Source organism: Xyrauchen texanus, chromosome 20 (genome assembly GCF_025860055.1).
Source record: "Xyrauchen texanus isolate HMW12.3.18 chromosome 20, RBS_HiC_50CHRs, whole genome shotgun sequence".
NCBI lineage: Eukaryota > Metazoa > Chordata > Actinopteri > Cypriniformes > Catostomidae > Xyrauchen > Xyrauchen texanus.
Window position 1 is genome coordinate 15945273 of NC_068295.1, and position 14486 is coordinate 15959758.

Consider the following 14486-nt stretch of genomic DNA (forward strand, 5'->3'; position numbering starts at 1 on the left):
TACATGTCTGCCTTTAATCCTCTTAAAAATTACCTCATTTAATTCCATTGTAAGAGCTTCACTGTAACCTAGATATTTTCTTTCTTTTTTTTTTAAGTCAATTATTTTTTTTGTGCTAATAAGCATTATGCCACAAATGTTTTCGATTGAGCTCAACTTGTATTAAACCTGGAATATTCCTTTAAAACACCTGCATTCTGATTCATTCGTTGCACAGTGACTAGCTTTTTTTTTTTTTAAGCCATAGCGTGATCAGTCTGAATGGCCCCAAATGGTTGCTGGAAGGTAGTACCCATCCCTACCAATCCATGGGGTTGCATCCAGAGCAAAGCACCACCCAAAAAGAAGAAACACGTCACCAAAGTATCATACAGCTTTATCCCAACAAAACTCTCACCAACCCACCAGAATTCACACTTAGCAGGCTGAACTGCCCCTTATTAATACGAATGAGATGCCATGAATATAAATGAGAATTAATGAATTGAAAGGAAAGCACCATGACAGAACTGATATTAATTGTTCTGTTGTTTTTGGGATTGCCCACATGGCTTAAGGCCTAAACTGGTTCTGAAATCACAAGTTACACAAAATGGAAGAGCAGCCTGAGGTGTGGCAGGTCAAGGCTTGTAGTCATAAACAATGCACTGAGTGCTGAGGTAAAGTGCATCAGAGGAATCCAATTAATCTAATTTAGTTCTCATACACTGCTTAAGTCTTTTCTCAATAAGATACATATGGACACATGTTTTTAAAATCACAATACATGTTACCATCAAGTCATCTTTCTTTTCAAATCTACTTCATTTTAAGAATTTAATTAAGAGAGATATAAATCACCAAATCAATACTGACAATTGTTCATTCAACATAAAAAATGAACCCTCTCACTTTAATTTAGGTGTTTTGATGATTCAAATTTTAATTGACTAAATTTGACCATGCACTCAACTAAACCAAAGCACAGCTCAGCCTATCCAGCACTTACAGAATAGAGCAGATAATAAGGAGCAGGATGGAAACATGCACAAATGAAACAAATGACAAGAACACTTTCGAAGATGTCAAACATCAGTCATACTACTAGTGCTACTGAAAGTTAGAGTTCTCCACTACATGTAGTGGACAAAAAAGGAAGCAAACACATCCCAGAATTAACACACAAGGTCAGGCGGATGTGGTCAGGCCGATGTACTCACTGTATCCTCGTTCCTGTATGGGTTAAGTTTGTTGTATACTGCTTCAATTACACTCCGCCTATAACACAGACACAAGTATGTGCTTTAATGTCTACAAATAGGCTTCATTTTCTTCAACAAAATATAGTTTCCTATTTCTTTGTTGATTTTGGGGTAAAATACAGGGTTTCTGCAGGTATCATCAAATCTAATTTAATGGTTTTTAATGCCTTTTTTTTAATTTTTAATGCCATACATGACCCATGACTAACCACATATACATATACGTATGTGTGTTTGAGCGTGTATATATATATATATATATATATATATATATATATATATATATATATATATATATATATATATATATATATATATATATATCACACACACACACACACACACACACACACACACACACACACACACACACACACACACACACACACACATACTAGGGCTGCAAGATTTGGACAAAAAGTCATATTGCGATTATTTTGAAAAATATTGCAATTGCGATTTGAACTGCGATTATGATGGTTATGTTTTCCACACGTTCAACTGCAAAAAGTCTAATGGGATTTTCACACTTGAGCCCTCTTAAAAAGAACCAAACTGAGACCTTTTTTCAGTTCAACCACAAACAAATAAATATATAAACAGTGAAACAAAGTCTTCTTCATATACAAATGTTACCATCCACCATGTACCCGTTTTTGTCCATTTTGTGACAGGATCTTAGCCCACTAATCATCATCATCATTAGTTTTTGAAACACAGTCAACTTGAATATTAGGGATGCTCCAATCAGGAATTTAACATCCGATACCGATCTCCAGTTTTCTTTACATCTCATCAATCGAAGCTGATCATTTAACTTTTTATCAGCAGCTGTCAAAACTGGTTATATGTAAGCTTTCTGCTCAATGTCACTGTTAACTACATTTCCATGTTAGTAAATCCATAGTTGTTGCCTAGTTTTTGCTGTCAAAAATAATGTTGGTTGATTAAATAATTCAGTCTACACAACATATTTTAAAATATAAATTGTATTCCTTATTCTAGGGCTTAAAAACTAGTAGGCTTATGCAAACTATTCTTTATTGTATATAAGATAGTCCTAAAGAATGAGGCTTAATGTCAAAGTTGAACTGATAACACATTGGTGTAATTCAATTTAAAGTGAAAAGTTTGGATAGTTTGTCACTATTTCATGTAATTATTATTATTTTATTATACTAAATTTAGCAATGCATTATATTATAGTAACTAAATATTTGATATAGATTTATTATATGTATGTTCCTTCCTTTTCATTGTGTTGGATGTTGGTAATATTAGTTCCGTTTTCACTTGTTTCCGTGGGGAGTGTAATAAGACAATCTCTTGTGAGGTAAACAAATGACAGGAGAATGAAGAGAGGTTTCTGGACTCTTCAGGTGTTTCTGTTAATGCTGTTTGTTCAACAATCATTTAATAAAGATGTTTGAATTATACCCCATCTTGTAATCTGCGTTATTATTATGATACCTGTGCCTTGCGGAGACTGAGATGCTGCTACTGCAGATAATAATAAAAACCGCTTCACGCAGTACACGCCAGTTTAGTGTAAATAAAGCGTTTATGGCATGCAAGTTAACGGAACCGAACTCAGAGCACTTCTGTTACTCTAAACGTTAGAACGCGAAGTAACTTGAGATAGTTAATTGCTGTCTGCCTTTTACAGCTGATTTGTGGCAATCGGACTGCATATGAGATTTAACGGCTCCATGTTGACAACCAACCTCGTAAGCAACCATGTCCTAAATTCTTAGTCTTCTAGCCACTTTTGCTGGAATTTGCACTGTCCCGTTTCTTTGCAACTTTACTAAATTTACGTTCTCTGTTCTAACTCCTCCAGGTCTCAGCCCGCCGGAGGCAATTACCAAACTGGATCCGCGTGTTTATCACACCAATGTACATATTTTGCGACAGCAAATCAAAGTTATTAATTGTGAAGGATATATTCAAAATAAATTGGTAATATAATTTTTTCAAAACGATCTAAAAATTGTAATGCCTGTAGGAATAACATTTAATGCTTTTTAATGCCCCGTGGAAACCCTGAAAATATGACAGACATTTTCTTTAGTCATATTCATCAGCCTATGTTGCAGAAAAAATTTGCCTGGCTAGGCAGGTCACAAGGTTTTGAGACTAGAGATACTGAGAGGGGAAGAAGAAGAAAGTGAGGGAGAGAGTGTGTTACTCACTTGCTGGCCAGCTCTCCTCCAGGTGGAAGGTTAGGGATGCTCTCAGATGCTAATGTGCGCATCACATGTACCAAGTCTGGCACACCCTCGTTCCCCTGCCTCTTCAGAATCTCTGTTGATTGATTTGAATGAAAATGTAAACAAATCAAGCCCACGTACACACCTGGTCCAGTTGGGCTTAATACTGCCTTTAACAACAAGGAGTTTGTGTCAGTTAGTTCCTACCTTCTACTCGGCTCTCCAGGTACTTATCAAGCTCAAACTCCCTTTTTACAGCTTCGGAGGAGACCTTCGGAGCACCAACAAAACACACCAACACAACACTCATGTTGTCACGGCTTCCCTGTTCAATCATAGAAGAGAGGGTTTAAAATATACAACTGAAGAAACATGGTGGACGATGAAGGGTTACAGTTTGGGTTAAAAATGCTTGCTTACCATGAATATGTTTGATTTGTGGTTAATATAAAGGACTCTGGAAATCACATAAATTCACTGTAAACAAGTGAATAAAGCAGATAAATCTTTGTTGGCCAGAATGGAATGTCTAAAAATCTTAGTCTATCATGACCTAAAGGAATATTCCAGGTTCAATAGAAGTTAACAATGTTTCCCATTAATTACATAGACTGTGGTGGCTAATTTGTCCCACCACAGTTTCATAATGAACTGAAAATATTTTAACATGTCTCATAATAATATAAAAGATATGAAATGTTTTGTTTTGTTCTGTTGCTATGGCAAAGCATCTCTCACTCTCAGTTAGTCAACCCCCCCACAACATTGTTTGGGTTAAGTAATGGTAACTAACGTTACAATATCCACTAGTCCAAACACAATTTTATCATTATCAATGTACGACAGCAAACAGATACTGTTACTGCAAAACTAATCATTAATAATTAACCTTAATCTAAAATTAACCAAGTAACATTAAGGTTTGCTAACGACGCTGTCTGTCTCCTCGCTAACATTTTTCTACTACAAAGTTGAACAGGGAAATAATGATGTGCCCTCCTCATTCAGTATATTTTTTATTTTTGAAAAAATAAACCAGTTCAACACAGGTAACCAACTTTTGCTTAATTTCTTTCATGGCTCAAATGTATGCATTCAGTCGATTTTGTGTTTTGACCATTGTGAACTGCGTTAAACTCTGTCTCGTTTACAATGCTTTGTGGGTGTGACCTTTTTGCCGTGTCATCACTATTTATATCTATACAAACAATGTGTTAATGATTAAATTACTACTAGAGCGCAAAATTGTTTACAAAAGCACAAAGTTCTTCATAGATCTAGCTTCTTAATTTTGCTCTCAAAGTGCACCAGATTGATGCATTTAACTTTAAAATGAACAATGTTTTCTTAGGGGGACCATGCCCCCGGACCCACCTAGAGGGTCCGAGGTCCACCCACTAGTCTCACAAAATCCTGTGTGAAACACTGAAATTAAGCTCAAGATTACCACAAAAAATGATTGACATCCCTCCTTTTCTTTGGTTCCAGTGAGGGATACACTACACATTGGTAGTGAATAAGGCCCATTTTCTGAGGGTTTGAAGGCAGAAATGTGAAGCTTATCATTTTATAAAAGAACTTACATACATTCTTTTTATTTTACTTATAACTATTTGAGCTGTAAAGTTGTTTAAATCATAGTTACATTGTCTCATCATGGCAACAAAATTAGTATATTGCCATGAAACTGGGAGTATTTTAACGTTTATGGACTGGCCCCATTCACTTTAATTTCAAGAGCCACATTATAACTTTGATTTTTACCCTTTTTTTTAAAGAAAAGGAGGGACGAGTCAAAATAAATTTTCTGTGGTAATCAACATTATGCCACAAATGCTGTCCATTGAGCTTAACTTGTATTGAAACCTGAATATTCCCTTAAATCATTTGTTTGCATCACCCTAAACATCCTGAATTTTGCTCATCTATATGCTCAATATAAAAACAAAATATAAATTGTAGGGGAGAAATGCTTGAAAACTGATTGCAAAAAAAATGTAAAATGTTTTGCTGTGCATGCATCTATTGCTAAGTGTAATAATTCCACGGCTGCACAACAATCAAATTCAGAATACTATCAAGAGTCCAGAATGTTAAATATTAGTGTAATCCGATGTCATGTTTAGCTCGAGTACACATGCTTTTTAAATTAATTTAAAGATCTACATATAACATTTTCTAACAGGCAGGTAAAGAACTGCATATACACTAACCTTGTACAAACAGGTATCTACAATTTCATTGCAGACCCTCTCCAGATCATCGGTAACCTCAAGCCGTGAACGAACAAAATCGCAGAGCTCCTCATTAGCCATCACATCCCAGATCCCATCGCAAGCAAGAACAATAAACTCGTCCTCTGCTTCAGAACGCTCGATAGCATAAACCTCAGGCTCCGGCGACACCAGCTGCTCAGTGGGACCCTTACCGTGCACACATTTATAATCAAAGTCCCCCAGAGCCCTGGAAACCGCCAGGGATCCATTCACACGCTGGATCATCACGGATCCTCCAGCGTTCTGGATTCGCTCCTTCTCTAGTGGGTTGCTGGGTTTGTGGTCCTGTGTGAAGAAGTGCACAGCCCCTCCACGGCTCAGCAGCCCCCGCGAGTCTCCACAGTTGATAAAGTAGATGTGGCTGGGCGAGATCATCACACAGATGGCTGTCGATCCACTGCGGTCAGCACCACTGTGCTTATTCTCTGAGATCAGCCGCATGTGAGCGTCAATCTGGAGGAAACCTGTGCGGATTCCGGATTTCACGCTGTCTACGTTGGGCTCCACTTTCAGATTCCCAAAGCGGTCTCCTCCCAGGAAGTCAGGGTTGCAGATGATGTGATCCAGGAGGTGCTCGCAGCAGTAACGTGCCACCTGCGATCCCGCGTGCCCATCATAAACTGCAAAAAAAGACCAGGGGTCGAGGTCATTGGGCAGACCGATGACAGCAGTGTGCGCATCCTCCATCTCCACGCGCCAGCCCTGCATGCTGCTCAGACCAAAGCGCAGGTCATTTCCATACCCGTGAGCATTGTGCTTCTCCATCTTTGGCTTATCAAGAAATGCACCCATCTCTGTGGCTTAAGAATCTAGAATAGAAACAGTTCAAGAATGAGTAACATACAAAAGTAGCTGGGAAATTTAATGCGGTAATTTTTCCAATGAATAGTTGACTTTTTAATGCATAGTGATATGGAGACTTCACCCACAAGTGGTGAGCCAGGTGTGGGAGAGAGACAAGCTGCCGCAGTATTTCCCTATATGCATATCCCTTATATGCGTCACTGCTGAAATTTCACACGGTTCATTAATATTCTTGTTGCAACATAACGCTTGCTTGCCCCAGTCAGCTGCATGCTTTCTACACTGCACACAGTAGTGATGTTTTGTTCATCTAGTGGATGAATCGTTCACCTTCAAACATCGTCGTCACTCCCTTTCGAAGCCAATGAGCTCTAGTTTGACATGCAAGACTGCCAGAGTACGCGAACAGAGAAGCATGATTTGGCCTGGAGCAAAGAGTGTGGGGGGAGCTTCTCCCCTTTTCTCCCCAATATGGAATGCCCAATTCCCAATGTACGCCAAGTCCTCGTGGTGGCGTACTGACTTGCCTCAATCCTGGTGGCGGACCATCAATCCACGCATCTCATCACGTGGCTTGTTGAGCGCATTACCGCGGCATCCATGCACAACTAACCACGTGCCCCACCGAGAACCACATTATAGGGACCACAAGGAGGTTAACCCAACGTGACTCTACCCACCGGGCCAATTGGTTGGCAAAAACTCTATCGACTGACACTTTTTAATAGTTGCCACATATACATACATACATATATATATGTATGTGTGATATATATGTATGTGTGTGTATATATATATATATATATATATATATATATATATATATATATATATATATATATATATATATATATATATATATATATATATATATATACACACACACACACACACACACACACATCACCCAGCCCTACCATCTATAATAATTCAAGGTAATTTTAAGCTGTTCAGTCCACCGACACACGTAATACAAAAACTTTAAAAGTTTAATTCAGTAAAAAAATCACTGCAAAAAATCCTATTATCATCAAGTGTTTTTGTCTTGTTTTCCATTTAAAATAGTCTAAAAATAAATTTACTTGAGAAGCAGATAAGATATTTAGACTTGCTTTAAGTGTATTTTGTATATAAATGTATTTTTCACTTGGTTATACTTCTGCAAGTGCAGTAAAGACAAAAATACTTGTATTCAAGATCTACTCCCTAGAAGCAAGTCTAAATATCTTATGTGCTGCTTTTCAGCTGAATGCAACTTTTTAAATGATCTTTAGTTATTTTAAAATTTGTATTTTAAATATTATGTTCAACATTCTCAGATAACAATTGTTTCTTCTGCAGTATAGCTGCAGTATATAACTGTACATTGTTTTAAAGGAGTTTTAGATATTTATATTGGAAAACAAGCCAAAACAAAACAAATAAATAAGCGTATTTTGATACAGTGTATAATGGGGCAAAGACTACCCTCTCTCACCTTTTTGTTCACTTCAATCAATCTTTTTCTCAAAAAAACAAAAACTCTCTTATAATAAAGCTGCATAATGCCAATTTTCTTCAAGATAAGAAATGCAGTGACAAATATATTATGTTTTACAGTGACACTGTATTATGATACAATAAGTCGCGAGCCATCACGTTATAATCTAGCTGCATATAAAACAAAGTGGGACAAGTGCAAATAAAAGAAAGAGGGACAAGTGTCCTTGTGAAAGAGCACAACAGCTGGATGTAGTTTCAGTCTCTCCCCCTTAGATCGGGACATTCATGCAACTCATAGAAGAGGCGCTGACTGCACAGAGAAATTACATTTTCATTTACATGATCTACTTCATTATTATTTAAACTTTAATAAAGCTATAATGCATTAAATATAACTGCACTAAAGATGTAACGCTGGGGTGTTTCCTTTAAAGAGCTCCAGCTCTGCATATTTCACAATGAGAGTGCTTCTGTATTTACTAATTTGGTAATTTTGTATAATTCCTCATACTTCGCGATCTACATAATCTGAAGCTGTAAATGTTTAGAGTGCATGTGGACTGTGAACTGTGTTTTCTTCCTCTCCTCAGTCAGGCATGAGCTGCAGTGCTGCGCGAGTCATCATCATCATCATTACATTTTCGTATGATCTCATGTTACATTAAATGACATCAAACAACTATTTAACAACGAATATTTTTGTCGACAAGAAAACATTGACTACTCGTTTCAGCCCTAATTGGCAATGTTTTATTATCTTGCCAATAAAACATGATATAAAGTGAATCTGCCCGTTTGATCCCATTATGAAAAAAGTGCACTGAAAAATGCCAGAAGATTTTGTCTGCAACTTTGCAACTTTTGATTACAGCATATCAACTGATTTTATGGCATGTATACATATACTTGTATCAAGGATTTATACTGCAAGAAAACTGAACATTTGAACATGTTTATATTTAAATAATTAAAATAAATTATGAATACCCATTTCTTGCAAGTTCTTTGTAAAAGTTCTTTGAGACCAAGTACATATTCAATATGATTTTATTTTTATGTTTGTTTTAGTGTACCATGATTAATCACAATTAATTACAGAAAACTGTGCTATTAAAGTAAACAAAAAAATATTTATTAAGATTTGCAGCCCTATCAAAAGATAAATGAACACTGAAATCTTTACCTGTTATTTCTGGTGTTCAATCAAGAACAAGATATTTTCATCACATATTGCATATAATTACAAGTAAGTTTAATTTCATATCACCTTTAGTTTATTTGAGTGACATATAAACTACTTCAGTTTACAGTCATGAGAAACTCATCAGGCACATAACAGAACCTTGCAACTTCTCTAGTGCAAGTCTCATTTGTAAACATTAAAAGGAATACTCTGGGTTCAATACAAGTTAATCTCAATAGACAGCATTTGTGGAATAATATTGATTACAACAAAAATGAAATTTGACTTCCCCCTCCTATTCTTTAGAAAAAGCAAAAATCTGGGATACAGTGAGGCATTTATAATGGAAGTGAATGGGGTCAATCCGTAAACGTAAAAAATACTCACCATTTAAAATATATAGCCACGAGACCTAAACAAAATGCGTGTTAACATTTATTAGTTAGATTAGATATTAGTGTGATAAAATCACTCACTAACCTTTTCTATGTAAGTTTTAGCCAATTTTACAACTTTGTGACTAGCTTTGTTTTGCTAAGCAGCATTAAGGCATGTCCAGCTTTTTTTCACTTAACGGCTCATTTGCAGAGTGTATATATTTGAAGTGAATGCTGACGTGGTAGTGGTAGACCTCGTGTAACACCATCAATGTGTGAAGACTTACTTGTGTAAAGACCAGTGAGTCTACCTGTGCAAGTCCACTGAGCAAGGACACTGACATGGTGCCACACACCATAGCACTAGGATCTTTTGATTGTATTTTTTCTCCTATATTTTCCTTCTACAATCTAATATGTCTAATTCACGAATAACATATGCCCTCAACACATCCCTGTTATCTGTTACAAACAGTTTACATGATAAAAGACGCAAGACACAACGCAACCTACACAACCTATGACCACTTTGCACTTCAGAGCCTGCTGTTGTCGTCGTCATCTATCGCCTTTCCAGGTCAGCTGGCAAACTTTCTCGAGGAGTTGGATGTCCTGCTGTCCTACTTCCCGGAAGATGGTAGACCATTTGTGGTTCTTGGAGATTTCAACATACACCAAGAAAAAAGCCCCAGGCCACTGAACTTCATGCTCTTCTGGTCTCGTTTGACTTGAAAAGACTAAGCACTACATCAACTCATAGATCGGGCAACCAGCTGGATCTCATTTTTACACGTAGCTGTACCAACTCAAATATTCTTTTTTCTCCTTAACATTTCTCTGATCACTACTTTGTTCAATTCAACACGACTCTCCCATCTATATTAAAACAGACTCCGCTTATGGTTTCCTTTCATGGTAACCTTCCTTCTCTTTCAACCTCACGCCTTTCCACTATTACCAGAATAATATCAACACCACCACAGACACTTGCAGCTTGTTTAGAACATTCAACACAGTTCTCTGTCCTCCCTCTCCACCACCTGACACATCACTGACAGCAGATATCTTCGCCACATTTTTTACTAATAAGGTTACAGCCATCAGTAATACATTCTAAGCACCACACCCTGTCAAACACCCACCTACTGTATGCAGATATTCTGTCTCTATGTTCTCTCCTCTGACTGACAGTGAGGTCTCTAAACATATATTCCCACCTTCTCCAGCACTTCTCTCTGTCCATCCTACCTGCACTCACACACATAATTAACAAATCTCTACTTACAGGCATTTTTCCACTACATTTAAGCAGGCTCGAAAAGGCACTTTCGAGCTTGAAAAGGCAGTTTTCAATCAGATCTCTGCTATCTCTCACAGAACAAGCTGCTGGATGACAATCAGTCAGGCTTCAAAAGTGGACACTCCACCGAGACTGCCCTGCTGTATGTGAGTCGGTGAGACAGGCGAAAGCTGGATCCAGATCATCTGTCCTGATTCTAGTGGACCTTTCTGCAGCCTTTGACACAGTCAACCATCAGATCCTACTCTCCATCCTCTCTACTCTGGGCCTCACAGGAACTGTGCTTGACTGGTTTAAGTCCTTTCTCTCAGGTATGTCCTTCAAGGTAGCCTGGAGAGGTGAGGTGTCCAAGTTACATCAGCTACTTACAGGGTACTGAGTACCTCAGGGCTCAGTGCTTGGGCCACTTCTCTTCTATATTTACACAACATCACTGGGCCCCATCATTCAGGCACATAGTTTCGCTTGCTGCTATGCCGATGACATACAGCTCTACTTGTCTTTCCAGCCCAACGACACCACGGTGACTGCTTGAATCTCAGCACCTGCAACTTAACTACAACAAGATTGCACTATTTCCAGCCAACTCTGCTATTGAACACAACATCACCGTGCAGCTGGGTTCAACTACAGTAATGCCTTAAAAAATTGTCCGAAATCTAGGGGTAACCATCAATAACTAACTAAATTTCACAAACCACATCTCAAAGACATCACGATCATGTAGATTTACATTCAACAATATCATGAAGATAAGACACTCCCTCTCTGAACATGCCACACAACTTCTTGTTGAGTCACTTGTCATAACTAGACTGGACTACTGTAACGCTCGCATTGCAGGCCTCCCTGCATGTGTAATTAGGCTCCTGCAAATGATCTAGAAAGCAGCAGCACGCCTGGTCTTTAATGAACCAAAGTGAGCGCATGTTACTCCACTCCTTGTTACTCTACACTGGCTCCTGGTTGATGCACATATAAAATTTAAGGCTCTGATGCTGGCATACAGAACAAACACTGGGTCTGCTCCAGCATACCTAAAATCGTAAAATCCTTTCTGCAAGTGCTACGTTTACACCATAAGCCTGCACTTGGCTAAGGAACAGCACCTTGTTGTACCAACACAAAAAGGCACCAAAACACTTCCTGGACTTTCAGTTTCATCATACCACGTTGGTGGAATGACCTTCTCAACTCCATCTGTGAAGTTGACTCACTTTCTGTCTTCAAAAAAATTATTTCCATGAGCGCTTAAACCAGTCACTAAATAAAAAATTACAATATTATTGTTGCACTTTAATACTACTATTCTGATGCTAGAGAAACTTTGTAATACAGAAAAAACTTTGGATAAAAGTGTCTGCCAAATGAATGAAATGTTAACAAACCTTAAAATGACTGTAAAAATTAAGATTAAAAAACTTTATAGATCAAATAATAAACTAGTTTTAACAGAAGAGTTAATGTAAGTGCTTTTATACAATTATAAGTTTCACATTTCTGCTATTTAACCCCCAAAACATTGGCCCCATTCAGTTTCATTGCAAGTGTATCACTTGATTTTTTATTTTTTTACAGAAAAGGATGGACGAGTCAAAATTATTATTATTTTAACAAAATTGGTAATCAACAATAAGCCACATATGCAACCATTTAAGCTTTGAAGGTGTTTTCAAAGGCTTCCTTTTTCAGTGTCTTACCCAAAATTAAAGGCTTATAACTCGACTAAAAATAAAAGGCGTCATGTGTTTGGTATCATTGTAAATAAAACTTTTTTTTTTTAAATGTATGAAACATTATTATACATTCTGAGCCTATAAGCCAAAGAAACAGCAGAAAAATCACCAAATGGACCTTTTTCCGTATTTTTCTGATTTGACATTATATATCTCTGGGTCTAAATAAGGTGAAAAAAATGCTTTTGTTTTGTTCCCAATAATGTCAACTGTATCTGATAACACTTTTGTGTTGATACAACAAAGCAATCAAGTTACAGCATTACAAAGATTATTTATCATAGTGTCCAAAAACGTCTCCATGTGTCCAAAAGCCTCTCCAAACAAATAAAAAATAATAATTTTACACAAAAAACTAAACACGCATGCAAACACAACAATGATTAAAAGGTATATTTATTATTGACATTAATTTAGTAATGAGATTTCACATAATGAGTGTCTTTTGACGAGTCTACATCACTGAGACTGTGTAATTTAAATGGTGCAATCTCCTGGTGGCCATATGTAACATTGTGCTTCATGTAGATTATCTAATGATCTTTGCATCAGATTACCTTGTGTGTGGGCTCATTTGAAATATAATCACCTCCTGTAAATAAGGGTATGTGATATTGTGTTCCATTTATTTTTCTTTAGGTTACAAGTTAAAACACAGCATATAAGCAAAACCAACATATTTGTCAAAGAAATATACTTAGCTATTACTTGCTACATTTTTTGTCAGCAAGTTAAACAAATAGGCTGGTTGTATTCTACTTTTTGCAAGATTTCCAACAACATATGACAATTGGCTATTTGATCAGGTTGATGCTTATACTGATTGCCATAATATGCACAGTGCAATTTTTTTTTTTTATATAAATTATCAAAATAGAACTCTTCTGTTTTGTCTGCAAATTTAAAAGCACTTGTTCAGTTTTGGTCATAATGCCTGCAAACACTGGAAAGTAGAGCTTCTAAACTTTTAATCAATACCTATTTTGTGTTGGTCAAGATTGTAGTTGTTAACATTTTGATTATTATTTGTTTTCTCGTGGAGGGCCCATCTGAGCTTAAAGGGTTAACTAGTTTTGAAGCCGGAATATACCTTTTAAGGCAAATCAATAATTGTTACCATAAATAAATTACATATTATGACTGATTATTCAATTATGGTGACATTAAGGATTTAGGTTACATGAACTTGTAAAACCTTTAACAGGAAGGTTAGCACATAGCACAAAGTCTATTTTAGCAATTCATGACTGAAAGTTAAAAGTCTTGTCATGCCACTGGCCACTTTAGAAATTAACTGAAGCATCCGACAAGGCACTAAATAAATACAAGCGTAAACACGCACCATCACAAAGGCAGGAGCGCGCGCTCGCACACACACACGGTTCCCAACCATGTATGGCTGTCAGCTAATCTCTTCAATAAATGGCTATGCATGCTGCACACTCGCTTACTAAAAATAGACAAGTTCAGATACATTCTGACCACTATTCGGTATCCACCACCCACATCAGTCACCATTCAAATACAGCTTATTCGAAGCAAAAAAAACAATACAAAAAAATCAAGTGTATTTTATAAAATCCCAGCCTTTGAGCCTGTACATGACAGATATTATCCATGCATTAACCTGATCTAGCAGCAGATAGGACTGATTGCTGGAGTGCATTGACATTTACAGTGATAAATGACCAAACAATGCTCTTTGCCCTTGCTGGTGCTACATAAGTGACATTTGACCTGAAGCGTGCTCAAAGTCTGCGAGTGCAGACCTGCCGCATGTTCACGCGCCCCTATTTCGCATTACGTCGTAGTGTCGCGAGCCTGCTAGCGCGTTAGCTTCATGCTAACACTGACGTTCGCGCGCGTCTCTATTCGAA

The 14486-nt window shown here is 37.2% G+C and overlaps 1 protein-coding gene across 4 annotated transcripts in view; it reads right to left on the bottom strand.

Moving 5' to 3' along the window:
* ppm1aa (protein phosphatase, Mg2+/Mn2+ dependent, 1Aa) overlaps positions 1-14486 on the bottom strand; it is a 28438-nt gene that overhangs the window by 13338 nt on the left and 614 nt on the right. For all 4 annotated transcript variants that reach the window (XM_052151104.1, XM_052151107.1, XM_052151108.1 and 1 more), the window contains exons 2-5: positions 5665-6536; positions 3659-3776; positions 3434-3545; positions 1200-1257 (exon numbers count right to left, since the gene is read on the bottom strand). In XM_052151104.1, coding sequence (XP_052007064.1) covers positions 1200-1257; positions 3434-3545; positions 3659-3776; positions 5665-6519 — 1143 coding nt within the window. In that variant the 5' untranslated portion in view covers positions 6520-6536. The remainder of the gene's footprint in view (positions 1-1199; positions 1258-3433; positions 3546-3658; positions 3777-5664; positions 6537-14486) is intronic.